This window comes from Acipenser ruthenus, chromosome 25, assembly GCF_902713425.1.
Source record: "Acipenser ruthenus chromosome 25, fAciRut3.2 maternal haplotype, whole genome shotgun sequence".
NCBI lineage: Eukaryota > Metazoa > Chordata > Actinopteri > Acipenseriformes > Acipenseridae > Acipenser > Acipenser ruthenus.
Genome location: NC_081213.1, coordinates 20,026,480 through 20,049,802, shown reverse-complemented (window position 1 = coordinate 20,049,802; position 23,323 = coordinate 20,026,480). Strand labels below are relative to the sequence as shown.

Here is a 23,323-nt window from a genome sequence, read left to right as displayed (position 1 = left end):
GTGTGGTGCATTGTTTCTGATGTACACAACATGATGTGATAAGGACAATGTTCAGATCACCAAAATCATTGTCATGGACGTTAGTACATTGGCAACCAAGCACACCATTCTTGAGTTTGACAAAGTTTTTGCTCTGTGCTGCCCTCTGCTAGGTTTAACATTCAATAATTTTTTTCAGTTGCCTACCAAAAGTGGTCCTTAAAGGTTTATTCTAGTGTTTCATCAGCACTTTTGTTTCAACTAGATTCTAAATGCTTACTTTAAGTATACCAAAATACAGGATCGCTAGTTATAACCAAGAATATATGAAATATGTTTATGGTAAGTACTGTATGACTAATGCATCAATAAAAAAAAAAAAAAAAAAAAAAAAAAAAACATTTAAAAAAAAAAAAACCCAAATAGTTCAGTTTAATTAAAGCAACACCTGGTCTAGTAGTTCTTCTTAAGGATGATGCATCACTGGATAAGTTCTGATCTTCCTGACAGACAAAGTAGGTGAATTTATTAATAAAATATTTTAAGGCGGATTGAGCGAAACATTTCCTTTCAAGAGTGTCCCGGGACAGGACATGGCGAGGAGAGCAGTTGAAAATGCCGTTTCAAAATCCTTTGAACTTCATCCTCCTCCACAAAAAGGCCTGCCTTGAGAAATCCATCAAAGGGAGTAGGAGTATAATTGTTTTTCAAGGCTATTCAGTGCTTCAGGTTTCTTACTGTAGGAATCCTTACTAGAGCTTTTCAAAGTTCACCCGTAAACACCTATGTTGTTAGGGGCGCTACTCTGTAAAGGTTCAGTTTCTTACATTGATATTCCTTGCTCTGCTAAAATAAAATTCCTTGATGTGGGTTAGCTGCATTGTTCTATAGGCTACTTCATCACAAAACCCACATATATAAATTCATTGTAGTTTTAAAGCACAGAAAACAAAACCAGTGGAGGTTCAATGATTTAACTGCTATTTAAAAAAATAAAAAGTAATATAACCTATTCAGGGTCACTTAAGCACCTGTAACCTCTTCATGACTTAAAAACTGGATTTCTGAAAATATGCACCATGATGTTTTTAATATACCTTATGGGGTCTTACAACTTTAACAACACAAGAGACAAAAAAAAAAAACCTGACAGAAGAAACAACAGCAAGAGTCCAATGAAGAAATCTTTATTACCATCAAATGATATTCTAATAAACATTGGCTAGAACAAGGGATACAGAGGGCTTTTAAATAAGAAACACGACTCACCAGTTCATTGTTCAGTTAATTCCAATAAATAAATAAACAAATAAATACATTCAGAAAACAGAATATTGCCCAACATGGTGTCTAGGTTATGCAACAGAAAAGTACTGTATTAAAAAGCTGACAAAAACAAACTGTTATAATCAAATACTGTAACCACCTTTCTATTTTCTGCCTACTTCTTCAAGCAATTTTCAAGAAACACAGTTAGACTTCATGAATCTTAGTGATAAACTGTGCTGTATTGCTTAATGTACAGAACTAATTAGCAGCCATTTCACTTGTGTAAATTACTTATATAAACATTGAGAAATTACTTAAAATGAATGCGTGTGAATTAAAGGAATTTAAGAATAAATTTAAGAATCCTAAATAAAAATAAAAATGGTACAAATCTGTTAGTAACATACTGTATATCCTGCCACGACTCTAAATACAAAATCAGGACAGAACATCATGACCTACATCCACAGTATGTAGAAATAAAAGACTTACTGACAGGCAAGACCAGAATTTTGGAAATTAGGCCATCACCTGTTCTAAGGCTTGACCACTTTTACCTGTGTCACTAATAATATATTTAGACATGAGGCTGCTTCAGATGTACAGGTATCATAGTCTATAATGGCTGTCTATTGAGCCACAGGCTTTTATTACAAAGTTTAAGGTAATGTATTACATTTAAAAAAGTAACGCTTTAGGAGTGTTTAATGGTCTATGGAATATATGACAGGTGTGCTGCTGATGTAAAACACTCTGAGTGCTAATGCTTCTTGGCTGCCTCGGTAGAGACTCTGAATCTGAAGCACTATTCAACATTGCTTTGGAAATGCAGGATAGACTGCTTTCTGTAACACAAAACAAAAAGGCCATCCAGTACAAGGAGATCCCCTTTTCGAGTAGTTCCTGTTTTTCCCCTTAACCTTTGAGTTAAGATGCAGTATTATTTTGTTTTAGTTTCATTGTTTTTTTCTCAACCCAAATTTAAACAAATAAAATAAAGAGGCACAGTAGCTTTTTTGTTAAAATTAATAAGATAGTAAGCTTGTGTCCAAGAGCAAAGTTTAAGTATATGTTTTTTTAAGTATATATTTTGTTGTTTTTGTTGTTGTTTAGAGGAATAAAGAAGCAGCAGATTATCTGCAAGTCAAAGACCGGGCCTACAAACTAGCAGGGCCCTGCCACTGTACAGAAAGAGTCATGAAGGACAGGATAAACACAAAAGAAAAGAGTTCCCAGTCGTTTGTCCAGAAGAGAAGGCTGACATCTGATGGACAGAGATTTGTTGGACTTGGGAGACAGAAACATACAGGTATTTGAGTTTAGTTCTGTATTTGCACAGAATTATGTGCATATAATATGAAAATGGGTAAGTGCGTTGGTGGCCTACATATGTGTGTATACATGTCTGTATGTATCATGCTTTATAATAAATGGTCCCTTACTAGGATGTACTGCTACGTTCCTACAGTACTTCAATAAATAATTGCAAATGATAAAACCAATAATACATAAAATAAGTTAAAATGGTTTACCAATCCGCACCTGGTAGAACTTAAAAACAATACGAAATAAAAACAATACTATATATACAGCAATACCTATAGCTCCCATACACCCAGTAGTACAGTGTATATGACTTTTGTGAATGAGTTATTTAAGGAGTCATCATTATGACTACATTTTCTGGACACTTCCTCATCTAAATCAGTACAATTACACACTGATATACCATACTTTCCTTCATTTCTACTTGTGATTATCTATGTGTTTTATATTTAATGCATGTGAATGTTTGCACATGCATTTTCACATGTGCATGCATTGGAGTTTTATGGACAACTGTACTGTATGTTCATCAATATTTAAATATATTTCTAAATTATTTCTGTAACAGGCTGCTCACAGTGTCTTCCTCTGAAGTCAATCTATCTATCTATCTATCTATCTATCTATCTATCTATCTATCTATCTATCTACAGTGACCCTGTAAATATATCCATTTACATGGTCAGTCCATCAATCCCTCTTTGCAATTTAAGCCCAGTTGTTGTTCATTTTATCACGAAAAGCATGGAATTTGGAGGGAATGCAAATATAGATATGTATATGTGTGTAATATACTTACATATTTATGTTTATTTACATGGCTGAGGCTTATACTAAATCTTTATCCATCAGTTGCTTACAAACAATGTGCAATGTACAAGAAATTTCAAAATGCATTCCAGTTTGGCTACTTCTACAGAGTTTTGTTTACAGCAGCAAGTTAAGAGCAGTGTCCCCAATCTGCAGGATGCCTGTGTAAAACTGCATCCTAGAAAAACAAACACGTTCCCCTGTGTTAGAGGCAATATGATTGCAATACATAAGTCTGAATAAGAAACTTCATTGTGTCAAACATGCAAGTAATTCAGTTGACTCCAACTCATTTTCAATGGGTTTTAACCCAAAACATTACAATTAATTGAATAAAAAATCAAATCTCAGTAACAATCTAATACTAAAACGTGAGACTTCCATTAAAAGAAAAGCTGCATTTTACAAAGTGATATTGGTGGTCAAGTAGGATCTCTCTCCCCTTTGCTCAATCAGGATTTTTTTTAGTCTCTGCAGTTTTATTTAGAAGTGCCCATGGTTAGTTCAGTTTGTCAGGCCCCGATGGGTTTAAAACAAAAAGTGTTTCAAATAAAAGTTTTAAAATAAAATAAAATAAAATAAAAACATCTTCACTGCATCAATAAAAATGTCAATTAAAAAAAAAGTATTTACATTCAATCAGGGATGTTAAGTCTGTAGAGCCAATGTGTAAACAGCAGTCCAAGCCTACAAATAAATAACCCTAACCCTAACCGAAACCTGCTCTACACTACACTATATATTATATATTAAGCCGACAGAAAAGTCAAAGAAGAACATAACAGTCAGTTAGAACTGAATAGCCAGCAGTGGATTTAGCTGAGTATCTAATTTGTGGTGCAACGGAACTCAAAACCAATCCGAATGATTGAAAGTACAACAAAGATAACGCATGAAGAAAAATAAATGAAGCTATTTACTCCCTCTTAAGACTACACTGAGTGGAAGGCTGTGTGGTCCAGTGGTTAAAGAAAAGGGCTTGTAACCAGGAGGTCCCCGGTTCAAATCCCACCTCAGCCACTGACTCACTGTGTGACCATGAGCGAGTCACTTAACCTCCTTGTGCTCCGTCTTTCGGGTGAGACGTAATTGTAAGTGACTCTGCAGCTTATGCATAGCTCACACACCCTAGTATCTGTAAGTCGCCTTGGATAAAGGCGTCTGCTAAATAAACAAATAAACAAATAAACAAATAAGCAGTAGCAACAGTTTTCACTTAGCTTAGTTTCACAAAGCAGCCTGCAAAAATAGGCGGTTATTCTGAAGCAGAAAAAAGAGGCTCTTTTAAAAGAATCAAAGAAAATAAAAAAAGCACTACCCATTAGGCATCCTTCCACAGAGATGGGACACTGCCTCTTTAAGCTCGATACTAATTCTGCTGCGTGAGAGAGTTTAGCGGATTCAGCGTCACCATGCCAGCGGCTATATTACAAAGAAGAGTGGGGCTGTGCGGCGCTTTAGCCATTCTGCTCGTCACAGGCTTCCACAGCAGGCTCAAGGGGGGCGGCTGTTTCCCCATTACATCGCGAAGACGCTGCCTCTTCCTCTTCCATCACACCCACTTGGGCGGAGCTGTCAGGCTGGGCGGGGCTGTCCTCCTCTAGGCTGGCTGGTTTGTTCTCTGGCTCTGCGCTCGGGGGCTCTGATGGTGTTGGGGCTTCACTGCTGCCCGGGCTGCTCTCTGACTCTGTGGCCGTGGGGGTATCGTTGGAGGCTGGTGCAGCAGGGTCTGCTGATGCCGCTGGTGCCTCTGGGTCTGCCGGGGCAGCTGGGGTAGCTGGAGCTGCTGGAGCTGCTGGAGCAGTGGCTGCTGACGCACTCTGTTCAGGGGCCCGCAGCCGCTTCATGATTGTGGTCACCCGCACCGCTTTCTGTGGGGCACAGAGGAAAGAGATGAACAGGGTGCTGTACGTCAGCACATTTTAATATTCTCAAATGCTCACCAAATTATCTGCATTATCTAATTGTGTATAGCCATACATACAGTATTTGGTAAATAGAGAATTTTGCATGGGGTAGAGTGTAAATGTGTAATTTATCAAAGCACCCCACCCTGAGGGTCTGCATTAAATTCTCATTTATCACACACTACCCCATGCAGTATTTTTTATAATCTCTGGTGAGCAATTTTTTTTGCTGGCTGAGCAGCGAGCGAGAGAAGACAGCAGCTATGTGATGTACGGCTGGAATTCCTTTCAGTTTGACAAGTCGCGCTGGGGTCGCACTCTGTTTCTGGTGTTAATGTGTTTACTATATCAGCCCACTGAAAAAACTGCTCACCAGTTATTGTATACCAAAACAATGAATATTTCTATGAAGTGTTTATCACCTTCCACTTTGCTTTGGCGAAGTTCTTTTCAATCTGTGCGCAGACACCGTCTTTTATGTTTTTGTCTGATGCAGCATTCCCTGAAATCCTGCAGAAACAGTTTTTAGTGGTTCATCAACAATACAAACAATACATTATGCACATATTTCTGAAAAAATAAAAAAAATACGTAGCGGGAAAAAACATTGGAAATGGTTTACCACAACCCATTTCAAATTATTACCTGTTGCAGGTAATAATTTGTAAAAGCTATGACTAGGGATATCATATTAAGTAAATATGTAATGTACCTTTCTTTTAAACTGTTTAATATAGATTTACCACTCATGATTGATGGCTTCCTGTGTTGTCAGTCTTTGGTCTTGGTCCACCTCCATCAACCGGTTCACCAGCCCCTTGGCTGCAAACAATGAAAGAAGACACTGTGAACAAGGCAATTATTTCACAGTCTGGACTAAAGCAGTTCAGTTAGAAAGGGACTATTTACACTTATTTACATTCAAATCCAATAAAGCACCCTAGTCCATAAACATTTACAGATCCAGATTAAGATAATCAATATTGCCCTTTATGTTTATTAGTACCGTATGTTTACTATAATGGAAGTAATCTGTGGCTTTGAGTAGTCAACAACAGTTTCAGGAATATTAAACCGTATTTTATTCATAAAAACAGACTTTGAAAAGAATACTAGATCATGTGGTTCGGTTTTTTGTTTTTTGTTTTACCTGAATCAGAAATATCATCCCAGTATGGGGAATCAAACTCATAGTCGCCCGCCAGGATTTTACGAAACAAGTTCTTGTCGTGATTCTCGTAATCTTCATCGTCAGTTTCATCGTAGAATGGTGGATTACCTGATAGCCTGTGAACATCAAAAACAGTTCATCTCAATACAGCAACACTAGACTTCCCTCTTTAAGTTTTTTCATAATCTAAATATCACTATCAGTTGGTTTCACAGATCCTGATAAGCACTTAAGATTGGACTAACTTTCCTAAGGTAACATTTGTTAATAACGGTACAGGAATACTTACAGTATGTACATAATGACTCCAATAGCCCAGCAGTCAACTGGCCTTCCATATCTCTGCCTGGCAACCACTTCTGGAGCTGAGGGCGAAGACATTATCAGGAGTTATCATCAGCAAAAAAAAATAATTGTTATTGTTACCTTTGGTTCAAGTATTTCCATTCCTAATTGTAGTTTCTCATTTTATGCATTGATTTAACTATTTATATAACTGTTTAATATAACAAATAAATAATAAAGCAAAGCCCATATTGACAGCTTTTGTATCCATTTCCCACCTGCTGTCCAGACCTACAGCACACTTTTTAAGATACCAACTGGACACCCACTCCCCTCCAAAAAGCCTTCCCTGATGCCCCACTCTTACCCAGGTACTCCGGGGTGCCACAGGGGTCCTTGATGAGCCCATTTGTCAGCTTGGCCAGATGGAAATCACTGATGACGATTTTTGAGTTCTTTAGACGATTGTAGTAGACCAAGTTCTCCAGCTGAGATAAGAGGGAATAAAATACTCAGGTTTTTCTTCTTTAAACTCTTAAAATATATTTTATTCCCTTCACTATGTGAGAAAGGTTCCGTTTTTTGTAGGCGCTTCCTATAAAAGGTTATCGGTACAAAAAAAACACGCTTGGGCGTGTATATCCGCTTTCTTTTGCAGGATGAGGTTGGAAGCTTGTGTCACTTAGCTCCAACTAGTTTTGGGGAATGTAAATAATCTGGACTGTCAACAAGAATTGAAAAACAGTTCAAAATGATAACGAATGCACGGAAGGCTGGTATAATGTTGTAAACCGACACTGAGAATTATGTGTTCTTATAACATATTAACCCCCCCTGTGTTACCTTCAGGTTCCTGTGGACGATGTGCAGGGAGTGAAGGTATGCCACAGCCTCCATCACCTGCCGAATGACGTTGCTGGTGTCTCGCTCTGAATAGTAACCCTGGTCCAGGATCCAGTCAAACACCTCCCGGCCTGTGGCACTGTGGAGGGACAGGCAAAGTATGTGTAGGGAGGCCATGCTCTGTACCATCCAGCGCATGTCGGACTACCTTTATTTGTAACATTACAAAAATATTTGAGCCAGGTGTGGATACGTGTGTCTAATCCTACAGTTATTATTAAAACAAGCATTGCCTCATGGTCATCATTTGTCAACACAGGGACACTTACAGTTCGAGAAATATGAAATACTCTTTTCTGGTTTCAAAGACGTCCACCAGCTGAAGTATGTTGGGATGCTTCACCCTGCCGGAGAAACAGAGAGAGGGGATGGAAAGGATAGAAAAGAGACAGTAGCTTACAAACTGCAAATCATTTCACTAAAACCAATGATAGATTGCATTCTTTCAGCCATAATAGATTTTGTACATACATCTAGAAAACTGCTTAGTCAATTCTTTCTCACAATTTATTGATAATATCATAATCTGGGGGCATACTGTGGTATCTGCCTGTATGAAGCGGGGGCTGTAAGTCATGGGGATGTCATTTTAATGTCACTGATAGCTCAAATGTAGTTTTTACAACCATAGAGGGTTATGCCACTGACACACTTGCTTTACTCTTCAGTTTTTAAGCTTGATGATATATCATCTTTCCTCATAAGACTAAAAACAAGCTGGAGGAAACTCACATCTTCAGGATGACAATCTCATTTTTGGCAGCTTTTCTGACTTTCCTCCCATCCTTCTTCAGGAACTTCTTGCAGGTGCTCATTTTCAAGGTCGCTTTGTCTTTGGCCCGGAAGATTTCGCAAAACTCCTCCCTGTGGTGAGGAAATCAAGGGGATTGATTGATGTGTCCCCTCAAAGGAAGCTTCTTTAAACCAGGTATGTTCAGGTTAGCAGTGTTTGAGTTGTTCAGTGCTCTCTCTTTGTAACACGTCATGGCTTTGTGTGGACTGTGAGATTACTGTGCGGGTTCTTGCAGTTGCATGTATAAGCAAGTGTTTTATATCTTGTACTCCCAGAGCAATTAAAAATTGATAGTATCCTGTTATGTTGCTGTTCCAAATCTAAATTATTTTCCATAAATCAATGTCCTGCTTGTAAGGAGAAAATCCCACTACAAACACTATCTAGTGGATTTTCGCACAGTTCAATGGGCAAATCATTACAGCGTGTCAGTTGGTATCTTTGCTGTAAACGCTAAAATTTAAGCAGAAAATAAAATATTTTCAAAAAAGACAAATGGATTAATTTTGGGTAGAACAGAAAACATTATGGTTCTGCATGGCTAACACAAAAATTATCTATGCTTGAGAAGACATATAACCAATGCCATCGCTCATTGTTTTTGTGTAACCTACTTAGAATCTCTATGAAACAGGCATCACAAGGGAAGCAACATAACATAACAATTACCAGTAGTGTATGTTGAAGGAACACTGAGGGGGTGATATCATGAAGTAAAAATGCAAAGTACAGCGATTCATACTCACGTTTTAACAATCTGTCCCAAGTCATACTTTTCGGTCACCTCAGAAGGATTGTTATAATCCTTCTTCTCCCCCAGCGTTAGACAGCCAAACGGCATGGCCTTCTCCTGCCCTGCAGCAGAAGACACAGCCAGCGGGTCAGCACCAGAACACAACAGGACTGCATGTATAGCACAAAAAATAGATTTTATACTTGACCTGTACTTGCTAATGCTTCAGTTAATACAATGTGCAATAGGAAAACAGATTTCTGCTGAGCTTGTTCATATGATCTACGTCTGTTGTTGACTCATATCTAGACAAACCAAAACCAAGTCATAATACTGTTCAAGACCTTTAGAGTGAGCGGATCAACATCAGCCAGCAACAGTTCCTGCAAACTGGCATTTAAACAGGACTTTCTACATTTTATATATAAAAGTGGACATAAGGATAAAGGTTAATTCAAATTTACTAGGCTTCAGATTTTAACCATTCTAACAAAAAACTATGCTTTAGACATACCAATGTGGTATATAACTGTCACATATTATATATACATATATATTATTTCTTTGACCTCATGCCATTGCATAACTAATAGGACTCACATGTCTAACAGCAATATATAGTACTGGACATCATTTATGTGTAATACAGCAATTGCCTGTCATCAGAGAACACCACAAAGCACATCAGACCTTCCAAATTGGTAGAATTGAGCAATTCATAACTGTGCAATATTTAAGATTGTCTGAGCAGGTAAAAGCACTGAGAGACTGGGAGATGTTATTGACAAAATCATTAGTGCAAAATCTCCCCAGTTAATATCATTCACAAAATGTGTTTTGCAGTCGGTAACAGCAGAGCAAGAGCAGGGTGACTGAATGCTGCCGTCATTCCAGCTGGAAGCTGCCCTGGAGACAGTCACTAAATTCAGTTTTTAGTGCTAAAACCTTTCGAGTTTTCAGGTACTTATTGTTTAGGATAATTGTATGACTGTCACAAGATGCTACAGAGTACAGATAATTGGGAGACAAGTGAAAAAGTGTAAAAATGTCAAGTAGTGCAAATCTCCTCTCGTTAAATGTCAAAAGTGGTCATCAGGCACATCTTAGAATGTAAAAGTTGTAGGTAAAGCATGCTGAAATATCCAGTAAGAGTGAATGGCTACTGTTTTAAAACTGGTCTGAGCTGGTTGTAGAGGTTTTCAGCTGGTAAAGGCATTTCAAATGGAAGTTTTGTTTTAATAGGACTTACATGAATGAACAACACTTCATTTGAAACATGTATTTGACTTTGATTTTGGGCTGAAACAGTAAACGAAAGGGAATAAGAAGAATGTTCCTCACCAAACCAAACAATGACTTGAAGATTGGATAGTGAAGTGTGTTGTATGTTGTTTGTATATTATTAAAAAAAGAACAGTTTACTAAGAGAAATGTATCATATAATAACAACAATAACAATGCTATCTTTGGTGATATGAAAGCTCCACTGTTGTGGGTATATAGTGTCATCAGAAACCCTCATTAAAGTTACGGCTTTGTTATGTACAGCCTTGTTGAAAGAACTAGTCCTTATGATAATAATTCAGTTATGTTGTGTAGATCATACACATAGCTGCTGTAAGAGTCTAGCCCGAAGCTGTAATTTGAGAGCAATGCATTATGAATACTTGAAAAGATCTGTGTTTGCACACAACGAGACCTTATGTATCTGCAGTGCGCCAAAAAACATTTTTACGTCATGGCAATAAACCAATAAAGTACACATTATACAGCTATTTTATTAAAATGTTTCAGGCTGTATCTTGTCTTAACTGTGGATTTCTTTTCTATCATGCAGACCCGTGTGTTACACGATGCTTTACCATACTTCACTGTGGTTCTCTATGTTTTTGCTATCCTTTGATTGCAGTTTCAATGCTTTAATATTCATTTACCTTACTATCATATAACAGCCTATTAAGATGACTGTTGGGTGTTTTTAAGTGTAATTTAATTTGAACAGCAGCGCATTTTCTGAAAGGAACAACAAAAAAAATCATGTTAGAAAATTTAAAACTAGCAACTTGATTACAGAACAGGTACACAACCGTTCTGGGAAATTCCTTGCTAGTTTTATACTGTTTAAATAGTTTTATTGTCAGAAACTTGCTCTAATCAAGCATCTATAAGAGAGTTAATAAATGACCTCTGGTGGGGAGAAAAAATATAGTAAGCAGTCAAAAAAATCCAGCAAGGGAATTGCAAAACTCTTTCCTTACCTTTTGTTCTCCATATAATCTCTGATTTATATACCATCCATTTAAGAAAAACTGCTGAAAAAAATCTGGGTCAGCGCCTTTATTTCTTTTTGCAAATTATTCAAAGCCTCACACTCACACACTCATCTCTAGGGACACACATAACATTCCCTGAGTCTCCCATTACACTGTGGCTGTCAGATCTATTGTTTAATAAAACGTATTTATGATTTTAATAAACAAGAATGATGGCTGCTGATTACACCATTCATAATAATTACATCTATAAATCCTGCTTCAGGCAAATAGGTACAGAGTAAAATTATCTTTATCTGTCTCCATCTATGATCAATGTAGAATATTATACAAAACCAAGCCAAAATTGAACTGCAGAGGACAGTGTTTGTCACCAAATGTTAACACTGAAGGCAAATAAAGTGTTGAACAAAAGGAAGGAACACAAATGCATTACTAAAGTAACTAACAAAAGAAAGCTTTGTGATTTGAAATTGCTTCTCCCCTTATGTACTAAAAATATTCCAATAGCTGGGGCATTGGCGCCCACACCCGTACGCATGTTATGCACTGTGTGTACCACTGGTTTGCAATTTGGCTTCATAAGTGTGGACTCACATATAATCTCGTCCAATCGGCTGAAGCAAAACAGACATGTTAAGCTTATAGGATTGTACTGTTTATTTAGTGCTAGTAATGAGCAAACGGAAGCAGATCAGTTTGGTTGAAGCCTCGAAAAAGAGCAAAAATCTTTCTTCTGGCGACCCATAATGTCAGAGGAAAAAAATCAGTAAAAGCACCGAACTGTCTGTTTCTAACGGTGGTGGAGTTTTAAGTGTTGAAAATATGTTGGCAGCATTGAATGTTAATACTGCATTATCTGAATTCTGCTGCTCTTCCAGGATTGAGCACAATAAGTGCACATTTATTCAAGTTTCATTTGAATTTTAATTTTATCAGTGTCTTATATTAAAATTAATAATGCATTTCCTAATTATTAACATATAATTGCCAAGTTGTGTTATTATTATTATTTAAGGTTTATTTATTTTTTAACTCCCTGTTTTCTCACAACATGCAAGATAAAACAAAGTGGTGTGTTTAACACCATGCTTAGGGGCTGAGTAATGATTACATTAGTTGTAGTTGTTGTGAGATTATAAGTAGAAATGGAACCAGTATAACAGATTTGTGAGCTAGTTTTCCCCCTAGTTTAAGTCTGTATTTCAAATAGGTTTTTTTGTACCTTTTATTGTTGTCGTGGACTATTTGGCTGTGACTGTAGTTGCTGTTCTGTCTCGATGGCAGTGCGCTGTGTTCATTCATTTTTAAAAAGGGAAACGGTTATGCAATTTGATTGCAGTTTTCTAATGTGACAGTGTAGGCGCTGTGAAACTCAGGAAAAAAACAAAAATGCAGCACTGATAGGCTGAAACACTTCACAGAACGTTGATGCAGAGTCATTATCTGTCAGTCTGGTTCAGTTTTGCGTACCATTTCTGGGGGTGTTCCTGGCTGGGGGATTACATAGCAATTAGCCCAGGCTCCAGATATATGAGATGCCTGGCTATAATTCAGCTGTAACTCATTTATTCCTTTACAGAAATGATTAATTTTCAATTTTATTCTTTTGGGGAAATGTATCTGGTACTGCTATTGGAAAAAAATATAATTTCATATTTTGGAAAACCATTAACAAACCAACACTGTTAAACAGTTTGTATCCAGCAGTTAGTTGCTTAACTTCTATAATAGCACAGGTTAAATATATTTAGTAAATCTATAATATCGCTATTAAAGATCTTGACAATTATTAATCAAACAGTTCATCACAATGGACTTTTAAAGACTAGTACCGGAAAGCTTGATGTCACACTATAAAGCAATTTAGACATCTCGAGACTTTCATCCACCAATCAGGAAGACTTTCATCCACCAATCAGGAAGCTACATTGCAGGGTGGATGACTGCAGAACATTCAGATGGAATGTCTGAATGTCAAAAAAAAGAAACAGAAGGAAAAGGTAAACGACTCCACTGATATGAAATGTTTAAATGTACAATAAGAATAAAGGTATTGTTTAGTGGTTTCTATCACAATAAAACCCTTGGAGGTCTGTGAGGTCACCCGTATAAAAGTTGCGTGATTAGTTTATAGTGTCCCATGCTTTTCCCATGTGCATACTTTGCGTTCACCAAGTTTTTACCTTGCATTACTATACTTATGTGTGTTTTACCGTGCTTGACTTAACTTTACCATGCTATCAATGAACTGTACCACGGTATACTGCTACAATCCAGACCAGGGTTTAGAAACAGTTCCCGATAAGAAGCACATGAACCTCTCCAAACAGAAAAGGGTTTAGCTAATAGGAAAAGTGACTAATAGACATTATTTATCCCTTACCTTCCATGACATAGCTGTCATATCGAAAAATTTTGGGAAGCAATATATCCATCATCCATAACTATCATTGGGGCAGCAGTGTGGAGTAGTGGTTAGGGCTCTGGACTCTTGACCGGAGGGTTGTGGGTTCAATCCCCAGTGGGGGACACTGCTGTTGTACCCTTGAGCAAGGTACTTTACCTAGATTGCTCCAGTAAAAACCCAACTGTATAAATGGGTAATTGTATGTAAAAATAATGTGATATCTGTATAATGTGAAATAATGTATAATGTGATATCTTGTAACAATTGTAAGTCACCCTGGATAAGGGCGTCTGCTAAGAAATGAATAATAATAATAATAATTGAACACTCAACAGTGCTAAATTTAGAAATACTAAGAAACTTAATACAATTAATGACAGATGTTACAATTGTTGAAGACATTGATAACGACTCAAAATGTTTGTCACTGCATTTATTAAGTTTCTTTAAGTATTTCTAAAATGAAGCACAGGTAATGCTATACCCAAATTGTACAGATGACAGCCATCCATTAAGCCCACCATAGTGTATTGATTGGGAGGTTTAAAGGTGTGCTGGTACATTGTAAAACTGCATATGAGCTTGGTTTTGATCTATAGGGACATCACAGAAAGACATCAGCAGATGAGAAGTGGGATTGATATCTTTCACTTTCACTTTTCATTAACAGTATTTGCTTAATGTGTTGCAAAGATCCCAATGCTAATTTGCCATACCCATTATTTAATGTTTAACTGCTCATTAAGCTTGATGTGCTAAACCTAATTAATATAATTGGGTATGCAATTAAACAAAATGTTGAGTCCAATAATCCTTAATTACATTTGGGATGGCAATAAACAATTTTTTTTGTTCAGGGCACCCTTTTCTGTCCAAGAGAAATGCATACATTACAATTCAAAATCCTAAAAGTAAATATTTTTAATTTTAAATAAATAAATAAATACATAAATAGGCATTGCCTACTTTCTTTGCCTGTGCGAGTCTTTAGTGCCGCCAAGTGGAAACTTTCAGCTACTGCAGGATAGTAAATAAAAATGTCAGCTGCAATCTGCTAGAAACTCTTTGAACATTTTTCTGTGACAAAGGCACTGTAGTCAGCTTATACGAATCCAAGGGTTCTGTTTATATAACTGCTTTTATCAAAATAGAACTATAATATGCAGAGACTGCAGTAGATATGGTATGCAAACAAAGCTTTCTGCTTTAAAGTATTGACAAGACAATTACTTTTTCTCTGCAGCTGTTTGACAAATAGGTTTGCTGCAAAGAAAGGGTAATGGAACCCTGCTGCACACAGTAGATACATTTTTGGGCACTTACATTTCCTATTCTCTATGTTACTGAACCAAACCTATACATTATAGTCATAGTGTGCCTTTTTGTATTTCTCTGTCTGCATTTAAAGTTCTGCAAGAACATTTCTGGGGACTCTTCAGCATATTGAAGACATTAATCATAATGTAGATAGGATGACAAAACCGCCAATGACATTTACAATTAAAGTTAAAACAAATGTCACCCCACCCATGTCGCAAGGGGGTCTAGTCGTGCAAAAGTAATTTATTTACCATAAAAACAAATATCCTATTGCTGAATAAAAACTCATATGAGGGATACAAACGGCAAGGTATTCCAGTCTTTCAGTACCTGATAAACTAAAGTATCTCGTCCACAGCGAGATGAGAAAGTAGTGGCTCATTCCCTGAATGAAAGTGGAATTTTGTCAGTTGCTTGGGGTTTCTTTCACCTGCATTTTAAATGGCTTCTACTATGTGGGGTGCCTGTCTCCTCTTTTTCTCAAAACACTGGTATTACCGACCCCCTGCCTGAACAAAGCTGTTCATTAAAATGTTAGGATTTAAAAATGCAAAAAAATGAAAGCACTGGATAGAAAATAGGAAATTGTCTCCCTCACACGGATTTCGTGATGCAGGATATAAAAGCTGCATCTATCTTTTACAGCCTCATTCTCAACAAGCAATACTTTAACAGAGGGTGACTGTAGGTGCTTGACTTCCTGTGTATACTGTACAGTAGGTACAAATACACTTTTAAAAACCCACTCTCCAAAAGATTTAAAGATATACAGATACGATGGTGAATATTTCACAACCAGTCCAAACCTAACTTTTCTACATTTTGGCCAGAACACTAATTCAGAGAACAATCTATGAATGGCTGTTCAATTGCTCTGTACTAAGGGGGCAGTTATTAGTAGAATGGCATCACAGTGGTAATATATACATTTATAATTTGACAAATGTGCACAAAAACATAGATCCAATATGCAAACCTGTTTTGCAAATTCTGATTAAGTGCCTACTGTCCACTATGACCCTGTGACAGGCTGGCTGCAGGGAGGAACTCAGACCAAAGAGAGAAACACACAGACAGACGGTGATGATGAGACAAACTGAGTGCGATGGTTGCACTCAGCGTTTAATAACAAATAAATAAAAAGGTTTAACAAACAGAACACAGGACACGGCACTTCACGCCAAAATAAAGAGACAAACAAAACGGACTATACAGTAACACGGACAGACACACAAACAAACACGTTGAGTTTTAAATAAACAAGTATCGTGCTGGTCCTACCAGCACGTAATAGCAATTGATATTTAAACTAACTTTTATTTCTCCTTCTCTCTCACCCGTTCTCCACTCTCGAACACCCAACCCCGAGTGAAAGAAATGTGCATCTATATATACTGTTGTGCTGGGATTCAATTACTAATTAATTATTCACTTGAATCCCAGCACGTGAATTAATTCTGTGCAACCCCGTGCTCACATACTATACTTTAAATGCACGTGCAGTGATGTGCAATCCCGTGTCTAAATACAAATATACAATTTAAATCACACATGAAACACAGACCCGTTTATATCCCGTGTACCAATCTCTATACACCAACATTAACACACGCAACATACACCATATAACACACACATGCACACAGGGGCGGGGCACATTGCCACAGACCCACATCTGTCCGTCAAGCTAAATGTAACAAACACGCATATACACTGCTGTGCAAAAGTCTTAGACAAATTCAGGAGTTACAATATATATCAATGCTATGAGCATCAACAATTTACTCAAAGCCTCCACTAGTGTTTTCCACTATTGTAACAACTTTGACTGTTATTAATACAGCTTAGTTTGGGTGAAAAGAAACCAAGCTTGTCATTTAGCAATCTTTAATTCACATTGATCAGAATCTTCAAAAACTTGTGATCACAACAACTAAAAGTAAACTTTACTTTAAAATGTATATGTGACATGGCGTTCTGTAGATGGCACGAGATGATTCTATGGTAGTATAACACCTCCCCCCCTAAATGTGCAAAATGTCTAAGACTTTTGCACAGCAGTGTATATATACTCAAATAAATAAATAAATAAACAGAAGTACACAGAACTTCTCTGGCGTTTTTAAGTACACTTGTCCCTTGAAGGGACATTCTCTGGCGTTTTTAAGTACACTTGTCCCTTGAAGGCAAGGTCTACTGGATGAACCTGGCTGAGGAATGAACCCACAGCCCTGTCATGTAAAGGAGCCTGCAGTATGGGAACTGCTAGGGTGTTTAGCGGGAACAGTTAGACTGACAATGAAACAAAGAACTCAGACATTGCCACCAGAGTAGTGAATTTCATTACTTTTCTTCTGCACATCCAAGTACAGCGCCTGAGGGTTTGACTTCAGACTGTCACAGTCTGATTTCCTTATGGAGCCTGATTTGTCAGCCTGCACGGGCTGTATTTATACAGCTGATGAAAACAGAAATGTGTAAATTGAAGAGTGTTCTTTTCGATTATATAATCAAGTTACCTGATTGTAAAATGCTTGAATCGGTATGCCAGTAAGATACATCCACCACTGGGGCTTTTAATACAAAATATTAGCTTTCTGTTACTCTCAATAAATTCCAATAAATAATATCCTAAAGCTAGTGATTTAGCTTGCTGCATCAATTAGCCATCATCTCTCCTTTTTACTGGCATGAGTCAGTGTTCATCTCAGTCAGCACCAATACGGTCTTGTGGTGTTTACTATTAATGAAGTTGTCTTCAAAGCTGACACTCCTCTGTGATTTTTATGATGAACTATTTTCTCAACAGATTTCGGAAGGAATAATCTAAGTTTAAATATGATGAATCCTGGGGCATTGGTCTTTCAATGCTTCCCTATTTGTGGCCTCGCACTCTGGAGTGAAGAGGGCTGATGCAAGCCGGCAGACAGCAGCCAATGCACCAGCTCCCTCCAGAAGAAACTGAATCCCTGCCAGACGCCCAGCGTTGTTCGTGTCTAATCATCACAGAGCCTTCAAAACAAACCTCTCCCGCTCTCAGCCTGCACGGTGTCAAGGGAAACAGAGCAAGAACAAAATAATGAGCAGAAAAAGAAAAAAATATAGATATAAAAATCAATTATTTTTTACTTGCAGTGCCAGCTGACAGTTCTTCTGAATTCCAGTTTATTGAACCTTTGAATCTCATCCAAAACAGTTGTCCCAGAGTTTGTCAACTCTCCCTTTCAATCTTAATGCCATATAACTGTCTCCATGCCATCTTTCCATCATCATATCTGTCTCTATTTCTATATGCCAGTATTGCTGCTGTCTAACAATGTTTGCACTAGTTTTAATAATATCATTCTTCTGTCACAATATACTCCTTATGTATTTTTGCAGCTAATGAAGATGAGTTTTGAATTACACAATAAAGTTAATTGGAATCACATTATAAAAATAAAATAAAATAAAAAAATCTGCCAAGCTAAAAGACTTCTTCAAGTTTTAACAGCAATAATTTTGAAATGGAAGGGCCTGCCTAGCAAACACCAACTATCAGTCCTATCAAAGTCAGAGCTGTTCTCTTGCCCATCCTGTCTGAAACAACAAGGGAGTTTCAGCTTTTATATATTACTGATTACATGCTTGTGAAAATGAATTAGGCAGTATAGAAAACATTTGAAAAAGTGGTAATAACATTTACAAATACTTGAAACTTGGACCAAAGTAAAAAAACACCCCAGGTATGAGAAAACCTGCAATGGGGATAAAATATGGAAGTAGGGCATAGGAAATAATAAATTAACAACGTGATGATTAATAATTAAGGGAGCCTGGTTATTGTTTTGCATGCAAAAGCAAAACTCATGTGGCCAAACAGCTTGATTTCTCTACATCATGTTTGCCTCATTTGAAACATTTGAAGAGGAAAACAAAGTGTATTGACAGAACTAGAAGGGACTTTGAAGCAGAAAGGCAAAGAGAAAAAGAGATGAGCACAGCACCCGCAAGCTTAACATTAACTCTGACATCTGTGCAGCTCTGCTGCTTAGGGATATATTGTGTGTAGCAGCAGAGGGATAAGCTCTTTTAAGTTCTGACTATTTACCTGCACCACAGTACACTGTGTGCGGTTACTGTGCTCTTGCAGTTGAGGGACATATTTAGTTTGGTTACAAATGGAACAAACCTCTCCAGGATTGCATTTTTATCACGGTGGTCAAAATTGCTTTTGCTCTTAGCAGCCCTTCAGATGGAAAGATGACATTACAGTGTTTTTTTTTTAAAATAACTTTCTGTTAAGATGTGGCAACCTTCTTCTGCTAAAACTGCAATGTCCAGGGGCTCCCGAGTGGCACATCTGGTAAAGGCACTCCGAGTGGAGTGCAGGATGCGCCCTATAGCCTGGAGGTCGCTGGTTCGAGTCCAGGCTATTCTATTGCCGACCGCAGACGGGAGCTCCCAGGGGGCGACGCACAATTGAAGGCATGTACACAGCACAGTTTACACATGTTTAGCCATTCATTCAAAGTTTCAACTAAACTCAAATATATCAGTCACTAAATGTATTCAGCATGTTATTAAATTGCTTTGTTATTTTCTGAACTGTTCATTTTAGTACTTTCTATATTGCTTACTAAATAGAGAGCACAGTTTAAGTTATGTAGAGTTTAATAACGCAATTTTGAATGCTAAATTAACTTTCTCAGTACAACGGTTACAATTTGACCCTATGTGGCAAACCGATTTGTTTCTCGAATTCACCCTGTCGCAGGTTTTGGTTATTGATTGTTTTATGGACACATTTAGAGCACAGGACTCAGAGCAGGCACTCGTTTGAGGCAGAACATACATTTATACAAACTGAAAATGAGAGGGGTTTACCAATATTGAAAAAAAGGAGCGTGGTCAATCGGGAGAGCAGAATTCAGGTAAGACAAATACAATTCGAATAAGACTTTCCCTTTTAAACCTGCTCGACACACTCTGCTACAAATGTTACCTTTAGGCTCAGGAAGAACAGAACTTAAAAAATAGTTTTGCTATACTGATACCTATATTATACCTATATTATTTTCAACATGGGTTATGGGTTAAAAGCCTCTAAAGAAATATTTGAAAACACTACAATCTAATGAAGAAATGACAACTGACTATACAAATGGATAGCCAGTGTTCTACTGAGCTAATCAGTTCCAGTTCCTAATATTAATGCTGAAATGTTTTCTTAGGGTTGGTTTGGAATCTCAGCTGTAGGGTATCTTGACTTGGCTAAGCAAACTAAATATGATAATTGTTTTTATCCTCGACAGAAAGGCAAATTGTACAATGCTGCATTTCTGCTGTTGCTGCTCCTGTCCTAACATAAAATTGACACAACATAAAATATTTCTTTCTGCACCGCTTTTCAGATTTCAAAGCGGCAATAAATAATGAGAGACTGTTATAATTTTGCTTACTGCTAATTGAAGATCTGGCTAAAATGCTGACTGGTTATTCCCACAATGAGGTAGCGGGTGAATTACTTCAGACTGCCTTCATCAACAAGGCTAGTGTGTCCCTTTGCTGTTATTTTGTCCTGGAGACAAGCAGTGTCTATATTAAGAAATCAACACAAAAACACAGCTATACATTTGCAGTGATGTCCCTAGAATCATATTGCCTTTACCTGTCCACTTTCTGCGCTTTACAGTGATTCACAAAAAATAGTAATTGTTTGTCAATAATGAAATAAACAGAGTTGGTGCTGAGCATTACTCACAATATTTACTGACTAAAATATTACAGTGACCAGCTACCAAAGCCCAAAAAGCACAGCTATAAGCACATTGATTTTGAGTAAAAATAGGTGCTTTCTGCTGTGTGTGTTTCGGAGATGTTTATTCTGCTTGTCACAATACAGGGCTCACTTCACAACACTCTTTCAATCAGAGTTGTGCTTTCTGGTGTCACTCCAGAAATGACTGGGATCTCAGTTGTACAGGAACCGACTATCAAGGGAGATCCTTCTGCTTTCCCATGATTGGTGCAGAATAGTTAAGGTGTCTCAGTTATAAGGTGGCATGGTTGTGGCTCCCATTTGCCCAATAATGCCATTTCACTGGCACTTTCATTCTAGTTATACGCGGAACACAAACAGCATGGTCTTGTAACTATGGCTCCCAGTTATAGCATCATAAATGGGGACCACTGTAGGGGGAGCATTGTACAATAATCTAGACAAGTTCCAGTAATATATTTAATTACGGAAGATATGTGTAAATTGGATACATTCAATTGTATATTTATTTGTTTATTATTATTATTATTATTATTTATTTCTTAGCAGACGCCCTTATCCAGGGTGACTTACAATTGTTACAAGATATCACATTATACATTATTTCACATTATTTTTACGTACAATTACCCATTTATACAGTTGGGTTTTTTACTGGAGCAATCTAGGTAAAGTACCTTGTTCAAGGGTACAGCAGCAGTGTCCCCACCGGGGATTGAACCCTCGACCCTCCGGTCAAGAGTCCAGAGCCCTAACCACTACTCCACACTGCTCCTCTGATTAGTTATTGTCTTAGAGGGCAGCGTTTAGGGAAAAGGAGAGATCAGGTTTGTTTATGAGCTTCGGTCTGCTGAATTTTCTGAAGACAGATGGAGTTGTCTGAAAATATCCTGACAGATTCGGAATCCTAATTAATGTAATTTGAGAATGGGAGATGTGTGTGTCTGTTTCTTTCTCTCTCTCTCGTTCCCTCTGTTACTCATCTCTATTGAAGTCGCTCACAGTGCTCGCAGCCGTCCTGTGTTTGATGTGACAGTCTGGTTTTGAAGCTCTCTTTGCAAGCCTGCCTGTTTCCAGATGAAATGGCCCAGTTTCTCTTGGTAGCCCCCAGGGGAGTTTGCCCATCGATGCTGCACTGACTCTGCTCAGTAGCCATCTGCACTTCTCCTCTCCAGCCTGCTAGCCGAGCACACTCTTATCGAAGTCGAAGACATTGTGGGTGTCTGTAATATGCCTTTTGGTGTCAAAAGACCAAGAAGCAATCCCCCCACAAAACTTATAACCAGCTGAACTGAAAAGCAGATGAGAGATGTCATGGTTTGTTCATACTGTATTTGTTTGGATGCAACTTTTAAATAAACCTCAAGTCAATGGAGGCCAACACAATGACAATGCTAATTGAGTTTAAACTGCTGGGAAAAGAAAGATTTATAAGGCTTAAGATACTTAAAAAAAACTAGTACAGTACTGGTAGCTCCTCAAGCTGCTAAGATACATTAACATTGTAGAAACATTGTAACTTGCAGATCTCTTGATCTGCCCCTCCTACTATGCATTGGACTTGTCTGACCTCAGCACCAGGTTATTGGATCCTCAACTCATGTATTATTGCACTATTATGTCGTTGTAGTTATAACTTGTAATCTTCATATTGTATTCTAGTAGTATTATTGCACTTACTGTAAACTATACTTTATTTAAATATGAATCTTGCATTGTAACCCTGTACTGCCCTGTAATACCTGTAAGCCACCTTGGATAAAGGCACCTGCCAAATAAATAAATAAATAAATAAATAAATAAATAAATAAATAATAACTTAGTGCTGTAAACCAATTCTAACTTAGTCCTGACACAGTCAAACTGCAACAATAAAACAGGAAGCAAGTTTCTGAATGGCAATACAATGAAGAATTAAATCATGAATAATGTTACCTGCAATACAAGGGTCAAGTTATATCTAGTCTATTCTACCATTTATTCTCTGCCAGAGCATGTCTGCTGCCATTTCAATCTACCCTGTTTGCTTGTATTCACCTAATTTGTAGTTCTTCTTTTCAACAAGTCAGATGACAACAATCATAATGAGGCAAGACTTTAAAATGCTGGGAGTTACGTCTACCTCCCCCTAATCACACAGTATCTCTCCTCTCTCTCTCACCATTTCTCTCTCTCCTCCTGCCTCTCTCTCTTGTCATTTAGGCTTTAAATGAGTTCCTTATAAAATAAGTGTTTTTGCCAGAGCTCAGGAGACTATTATGTACAGAGTAAACCAGGAATTTAGAGAACGGTTCGAAATATAGCAGTCACAATTGCACAAGGCCAAATTAATGCACACACACATACACACAAATAACACATCACACACAGGCAATGTCAGTTA

At 37.5% G+C, this 23,323-nt stretch overlaps 1 protein-coding gene across 1 annotated transcript in view; it reads right to left on the bottom strand.

Moving 5' to 3' along the window:
* Positions 1 to 1,150: 1,150 nt before the first annotated feature.
* LOC117414204 (caM kinase-like vesicle-associated protein) overlaps positions 1,151 to 23,323 on the bottom strand; it is a 40,269-nt gene continuing 18,096 nt past the window's right edge. The window contains exons 2-11 of the mRNA XM_034024004.3: positions 9,190 to 9,298; positions 8,383 to 8,514; positions 7,920 to 7,994; positions 7,591 to 7,729; positions 7,115 to 7,235; positions 6,752 to 6,827; positions 6,442 to 6,578; positions 6,035 to 6,113; positions 5,714 to 5,801; positions 1,151 to 5,255 (exon numbers count right to left, since the gene is read on the bottom strand). Of these exons, the coding sequence (XP_033879895.2) occupies positions 4,842 to 5,255; positions 5,714 to 5,801; positions 6,035 to 6,113; positions 6,442 to 6,578; positions 6,752 to 6,827; positions 7,115 to 7,235; positions 7,591 to 7,729; positions 7,920 to 7,994; positions 8,383 to 8,514; positions 9,190 to 9,284 (1,356 nt within the window). The 5' untranslated portion in view covers positions 9,285 to 9,298 and the 3' untranslated portion in view covers positions 1,151 to 4,841. The remainder of the gene's footprint in view (positions 5,256 to 5,713; positions 5,802 to 6,034; positions 6,114 to 6,441; positions 6,579 to 6,751; positions 6,828 to 7,114; positions 7,236 to 7,590; positions 7,730 to 7,919; positions 7,995 to 8,382; positions 8,515 to 9,189; positions 9,299 to 23,323) is intronic.